Source organism: Silurus aristotelis, assembly GCF_946808225.1.
Source record: "Silurus aristotelis genome assembly, chromosome: 16".
NCBI classification, from domain to species: Eukaryota; Metazoa; Chordata; class Actinopteri; order Siluriformes; family Siluridae; genus Silurus; species Silurus aristotelis.
The window spans coordinates 1-7,500 of record NC_139589.1 but is presented as its reverse complement, the minus strand read 5'-3'; the positions used below and the strand labels follow the sequence as shown (position 1 = coordinate 7,500).

The 7,500-nt window shown below is 41.1% G+C and overlaps 1 protein-coding gene and 1 long non-coding RNA gene across 2 annotated transcripts in view; both read right to left on the bottom strand.

Moving 5' to 3' along the window:
* LOC310738665 (POU domain, class 4, transcription factor 3-like) overlaps nt 1-1,604 on the bottom strand; it is a 1,883-nt gene extending 279 nt beyond the window's left edge. Inside the window, exons 1-2 of the mRNA XM_083563823.1 lie at nt 1,357-1,604; nt 1-1,047 (exon numbers count right to left, since the gene is read on the bottom strand). The exon at nt 1-1,047 is cut by the window's left edge and continues 279 nt beyond it. Of these exons, the coding sequence (XP_083419949.1) occupies nt 178-1,047; nt 1,357-1,578 (1,092 nt within the window). The 5' untranslated portion in view covers nt 1,579-1,604 and the 3' untranslated portion in view covers nt 1-177. The remainder of the gene's footprint in view (nt 1,048-1,356) is intronic.
* A 3,658-nt stretch (nt 1,605-5,262) lies between these two features.
* LOC310738958 lies at nt 5,263-7,500 on the bottom strand. The gene is made up of 3 exons (XR_014537191.1): nt 7,407-7,500; nt 7,128-7,247; nt 5,263-6,488 (listed from the first exon to the last, which is right to left on the bottom strand). It is a non-coding gene; the product is annotated as an uncharacterized lncRNA (long non-coding RNA).

Genomic DNA, 7,500 nt, shown 5'->3' with positions numbered 1-7,500 from the left:
AATATTCATCTGGTTTTGCCCTTGAGGCTGCAGGAAGTGTCTGTAACTTTACTGTGCAAAATACAATTAAAGAAGGAGAAAATACTCGTCCACTGACTAAGTTCCTTATCAGAAGAACTTGTAGATCCTCGTCACCTGCGTTTTAGTGTTTAATAGATCCAGTAGGTGAGTGTTGAATCAGTGCGCCGCGGAATATTTCATCCTCTTCTGCTTCTGTCTCTGGTTGCAGAACCAAACTCGAACCACGTTCTTCTTCAGGTCCAACTTCTCCGCGATGGCCGTGATTTTCTCAGAAGAAGGCCGGGGCTGGATGGCGAAATAGGCCTCGAGTGAGCGCTTCTCCGGCGCTGCGATGGATGTGCGCTTTCGCTTGCGCTCTCCGTTCCCGGTCAGCAGCAGGTCAGTGCGCGCGCTCGTGTCGCGGTGCGCCGCCTCCGCCTCCGCCTCGTCCAGCCACGTCTGTAACACCGGCCGCAGCGCGACCATGTTGTTGTGTGAGAGTGTGAGAGACTCGAACCTGCAGATTGTGCTCTGGCTCAGGGAACCCACTCCCGGAATGTTGAGGTTCGCGAGCGCCGAGCCCACGTCTGCCTGCGTCACTCCGAGTTTAACGCGCCGCTGTTTAAAGCGCTCTGCAAACGCCTCGAGCTCGCGCGGGTTCGACTCTCCGTCACCAGAGGGAAGCAAAGAATGATGATGGTGACCGTGCGCGAGACTCGCGTGTCCTGTGGCCTGGTGCAGGTGGCATGCGACGGCTGAAAATTGATGCTGGTGCGCCAAAGGATCCGGTGCCAAACCGCCGACGGACAGCGCGGATGACAAGTGCTCCAGGAGCTCGCCCTCCAGCGTCTGGCTCAAATGGTGATGAAGATGATGATGATGATGATGGGAAGAAGTGGATGATATGGACGAAGAGGAAGCGGATGTGGAGCACGCGCCCCCGTTCATAGCGTGGTATGGAGTCGCGTGAGACTTGGCGAGATCGGCGGCTGCCAGAGCTTCTGCGCGCGCCAGCAGACTCTCATCAAATGCGCCGAATATGTTCACCTGCAACCAGAACAGATCATGTGAACGGTAGCAGGGGGTGATGGGGGTGAAGGGTGAAGGGGGTGAGAAAGGGGGCACAGCATGTTATGCACGCGGGATTACCATGGAGGAAAGTCATAAAAATGTATATGGCAGCAGTGGATTAGTCTGGAGAGGCATAACCGCGCGCGCAACGAGGAAGAGAAATACGGAGAGATGGAGGAAGAGAAATACGGAGAGATGGAGGAAGACTGCGGGAAGAAAAGAATGGGGTCAGACAAAAGCTTTTTATGGTCTTATAAAGAATGATGAAGTTTTCGTCTCACGTACCTGCGGGGCAGAAACACACACCCGCCGCATGGACTCTGAGCTAGCGTGCATGTCGGGGTACTTGGGCTCGTGCACCGGCACGTGCGCGGGGAAGTGCTGCTGCTTGCCGTTCATGGCTGTCAGGTTCTGAGCACGCGCTAGCTCTGACTTCTCACACTGTACAGATCTCTCCATCATCACCTCCTTCCGGTCAGCTGTCCCGAACACACACCTGCTCATCATCTCACCTTACACACTCAGAGAGCCAGAACCGCACGCGCCCGGAACCTGTCTGTGCCCAAACATCTCACTTTATTCTTCTGCTCGAAAATCCAGTATAAAAACTGAGCAGTTCCACCTGAAGACCACCAGGTCCGCGGCCCGCGCGCGCTTAAAAGCGTCTATCTGAAATAAAGCTGCAGTCTGATTTTAAATGTTTATTACAAATATGTAATGAATAAAGTGCGAGTTTTCAACAGAAGCGAATAAAAAAAAAGAGATTGTAAGTTTACTGCATTTCGCAGAGGCCCAGTGCGGGTTTGGTGATGCTGAGATTTAAAACCATCACCTCCAAATCCCAGTGCCTTAACCAGTGAGATAGCACTTAACCTTCTGTCACTGTCATTAGAAACACACAGATCTGCACGTGACAACAAATAAAAACAAACATTTTAATTAAAAAAAAATATTTGTTTTAAGCGTTATTTTAAATATTTGGATAGAAAAATTTTTTTTTAGACGAATATAGCTGAAAGAAAGAAGATAAATGTGTGTGTGTGTGTGTGTGTGTGTGTGTGTGTGTGTGTGTGTGTGTGTGTGTGTGTGTGTGTGTGTGTCCTACTAGTTTTTAAATAAAGGCTATAAAATTCATATTTGATTACAAAATATTACTGCAAAAGAATGAATTATTTAATAGTTTTATGTATTATATATATGAAATATGCAATAATATATTTATACATTTGAAATGTATTCTGGGTAAATAAGACATTTTAACGTTACACAGGGCAAAATTAACAATTTATCTAAAAATCTAAACAATGAAAGTTAAACGGTGATAAAATAAACAATAACTTCAATAACGCATTTCATTCATTTTTTGTTTGAGTTTTTATCCGATAAAGTCTGAAACAGAGGGAATCATCACATCTCTGAGTCTCGCACACACACACACACACACACACACACACACACACACACACACACACACACACACACACACACACACACACACACACACACACATGAAGGGACGCAAGTAAACATGAAGTTCAGGGAAGTTTATAGACACAGCATTTAATATTATTATTTTTTGTGGTCGTTTTCTGTGTGTGTAAAAAAGTGGAGCTCTGCAGTGACACAGCTGCTCCACCTGATCCTGTCCACCTCGTCTGTCCCAACACACACTCAATTATTTACAAGTTCTGTGGCAGGCATCCATTACATCACCGGCATCTTCTTATTCATTATGGAGATTGACACGGGCTTCCTCAGCTAACAATGAAGTTATCTACAACAAGCCCGACATGCCATGATCCTCAGCGCCCAGTTTATGATAGAGTTTTGATGATGAAGCCTGCCTGGTTTCCTCCCCTGGTAACATTTCAGCACATGAATATTTCAGGAGGAGAACCGAAAATGGCTCATTCATGGCTCAGTCTTTCATCTTGATTTACAGTGACACGCTTTCTACATGGCTCGGTTCTGACTCATCCCTCCAGAAGATATACAGCTTACAGACATTTCAACTAAAACACTGATGAGTTTCCAGAGCAAACACACGAGTCCAAAAGAGATCTTTTAGATAGAAAATAATCACTTTATTAATGTATGTTGTTCCTAAATAGGCCAAATCTCAAGATTTCTGTATTATTATTATTATTATTATTATTATTATATATATGCGCCAAGTAGAATTTGATTTGTGTTATTAAAAGGCCGTTAACAACTTTAATAAATAAATTATAAAAAAAAAAAGTCAATGTATAATTTATTTAAAAATCTACTTAAACAGGAAGTGATGTCACATTATACTCCTTTCATTAACTCAGAAATTCACTCACACTGTCCAGATCCTGGTTGCCTCTGCCAGAAGGTTCAGACTTAACAATAGACAGCACATTTAAAAAAAGATCATTTCCAAATAAACCCAAAATAAAATGTCAGGATTTGTGAGTATTTGAATTGGAATTGAAATTCTGCATAAAGGAGTGAAAATGCGACTGATGTGTAAAATAAATGTGAAGCATCAAACGATGTTTATTTAAAATAAAAAGTTGAAACCACATTTTTATATATATTACATTTCTTCCACAAAATAAAGAAATAAAAATAATTAAAGTCAAATAAATATTAACATGGACCTTATTATCTGCACCACTAAGAGGAACCGTATAGTTTCAGGGTTCTGTGTTTGATGTGTTGTAGATTTTCTGCTCTTTCTGTTCTGATGAGGACTTTGGAGCTGTAGGATGAGGAGATGTGGAGTGACGTTGGTGACATTCTGTCCCATGTGGCAGTCACAGCGATCGCGTTAAATTGAATTGACTCTGAGTGTTTTCCACTCAGCTTCCCAAAGTCAGAGATGCATATGCATAATTCATCACCATTTGAATGTCAGTATGAAGTTATATTCCATCATCTAAATCCACTTTCAGTTTAATCTTCTGCTTTAGCACAGTTTTATTTTCTTGGTATTCCAATCTTTCTAAAGTTATAACTGTAAATGTAGTTTAGCATTTATTTTCACTTGTTTCTTTGTGTTTATTTGAAAGTATTTAATACTCCTCAAAATAAACATGAAAATAAAATGAGACTTTAAATATTTTAAAAGCAAATGTATTGATTGTTGCTATCACTTTTTACTTAAAATAAATCTCAATAATCTATTCAGAATTCATACATTAGTGGCATAAACATAGTCAGTGTACACACAGAAATGCTCTGTACTATCCAGTGTCTGAGACCTTGAGAGGAACCAGACTCAAGAGGGAACTTCCTTCTCACCTGGGTGCCACCGAATGTCCATTTATTACAGATAAACGATGTTGAGGTGCAGTGATGATGATCTGATACAAACTGTAGTCCTGAGTCACAACTGTAGTCACTGTAGCAGACTGTTAATATTAACTACAGTCAAAATCCATCCTCAAAGCTCCTGATCTTACTCTAGAGTTTCATGGCTCTCCAGGCCTCTAATAAGAAGAGAGCGAGACAGAATAGAGAGAGAGAAGAGGGGTAACGGGAAGAGAAGGATATGGACTCTGGTAAGATTTACTCTGGCAGCAGAACTAAAAGGGAGAAGCAGAAGGAAACACAGACATGAGGATCTCTGGGATAAGAGACGACCCACCACACCACCATCAACAAACCTGAGTGAACGTGTGAGAGTGAGGAGACGAAAGCATCCAAATATCCCAGTTCACCAAACACTCCATATCCATGATCCCTCCAGATCTGCTCCTTTACCTCATAAACACCTACTGACTAAACACTCCACTAAATAAATATGTGTTCAGCCTCGACTTGAACACTGAGACTGTGTCTGAGTCCCAAACACTGATTGGAAGGTTGTTCCATAACTGTGGGGTTTATAAGAGAAACATCTGCCCCCTGCTGGAGTCTTCATTATTTGAGGTACCAACAAATAGCCTGCACCTTTTGATCTAAGTAGGCGTGGAGGATCATCCTGGTACAGTTCACTCAGAAACTGCGATGCGAGACCGTTAGAAAGCGATCCTGGTGATATTATTCACGTGAGCCTCAAAGGAAACACTAGAGTCAATAATCACAGCGAGGTCTTTGACTGCTGTACACGCTGAAACAAACACCATCCAGAGATGCTACAGAATCAGAAAGTTTGCAAGGAAAGCATGAAACACAGGACAACATTTTCAGAAGGTTATTGGTGGAATGGACTATTAAATCTTTTTCTTTTTTTTTAGTGGTGGTTTTATTTTTACGTAAACCAATTTTCTTGTTTTATTCTTCGTTTAGATTTCCGCCATTCCATTCACTTTATTAATAAGTAACTGAGTGTTTCAAATCGATTTTTACAAGCAGAAAAAAGAAAAATACATCTATCAAGCCTCAAATATATAAACAATATTAAAGTTCAGTTTACAGTAAACGTTTTACACAACCATGGTGTAGAAGAACAATTACACAAAAACCAAACCAAGAACTTCATCCTGTCTGAAATTTAAATGACAATCTTAAAACTGTGAAACTTTTCAAAAACAAAATAGAAGATTTGACTTCTAATACCTAAATGTCCTAATCTCTATATGCAGCAATTTTTATTTTACAAGTGTAAAAAAATGAAACACTCTTGCGAGTGAAGAATCTGAACAATGTGCCATTCATCCTAATGGCTAAAATAATTAAAGCAAACAGTCGTTACTATAGCAACCATTTACAAAATGTACAAAAAATAATCAGAAATCTTGTAAAAAGTTTGCTGTCCACTGATCGAGTAAGGCCAAAAATTAAATCCAACTCAACACTCAAACCACCCCAGTGTTCCTCTTCTCTCCACAAATCATCATCATCATCTCTCACAATCCAAAACTCTTTTTGGTTTCAGACGAATAAACACAACTCGACAATAACCCTAATAACCCCCCCCCACACACACACACACACACACACACACAATCACTGAGTTTATATTTACATCAAGTGGCAGCAAAAATCTAGAAGATAAAAGGGGAATAATGATGAATGTGTTTAGACCAGACTGGCACGCTCTCGCTCGCTCTCTCTCTCTCTCGCTCGCTCGCTCGCTCATCTACATAGAACTGATATCAGATCAATCACAGTGAAACAATATTTAATATTAGTTAGGGTTAACTCTATTTGCATCTCAGTGAAAGTAAATTACACACACACACACACGCGCTCGTCTAGACGTCTTTAACAGAGTGAGTGTCGTCACACTTCAGTCCTTTCCAGTTGAACTCTTAAAATACTGAAAACAAAATGCTTTATGGATTTAAATAAGCTTTTTAAAAAGGCTGTGATTTACACACTGAGGCAGAGCTCCAGCGTCCCTGCTTCTGCTCTCATCGCCTCCATGAGCGACTCTCATAATCATCATCTTCATCGTCATCTTCCTCCTCCTCCTCTGGCAGCAAGAACGGGCTCACTGACTCCTGCACAAAAACAGCCATCATCATCATCATCATCACGTACAATGAACTGACACACGTGAGTGTCACTTTAATTTCAATCACACTGGAACACTTTAAACTTGGACTACTGTCAGCGTCGGTCATCCAAACCCCCCCAATCCGTCTTATTCTGGAATAAATATCATTTTTATCCTCATATTTTATACTTATAGTTATTCTTATTTAATACATTTTATATTTAATACACGTGTATGTGACGAATGAAAGTTGATTTTTATTGTTTCACATTTATAAAAAAAGGAAATTAATTGTCTGCACTCTGTATGGTGTTTGTGTAACATCACTCTTAATGTTACTGCATTCTGAGAGTTCTCTCTGACGCGGGCGCGCGCACACACACACGCACACACGCGCGCACGCACGCTCGCGCACACGCGCACGCACGCACGCACGCGCACACACACACGCACACACGCACGCGGCATTTAGCAGACTTCCGTTTCCAGAGCAACGTACAAAATGCTTTGAGTTTTTAGTAATGAATACATTTACACTGGTACACAAGATTACAAACTTAATATAAATACAACTCGATGACATGCAAGTGACAACTTTTACGTGTGTGTGTGTGTGTGTGTGATTAATATGACCAAGTCTCACCACATCAACCTCTTCCTTTGACTCCTCTTCCTCAGGTTCAGTGGTGACAGACAGAGTTTTAGGTTTGTACCAGGAGATTTGTAAAATCCGCCCTTTGAACTTTGCCCCCTGATTTGCAGCCTATAAATTAATAAAGTGCTTCATTAAAAAAAAAGTTCATGTATTAAAGCATTAAATAAATCAGATTCTGTTACTGTAATTAACTGATTATTAAACAGGTTAAGCGAATGATATCTCTTAATAAATAAAGCACAATGAGATCAGGAGGAAAATCATTACATTCTCTGCTTCACTGCGAGTCTTGAAGGTCATCACAACACTGGTAGCATCTTGGTCACGAAGCTCTTCAATCTCTCCAAATTTCTGTTGTAAA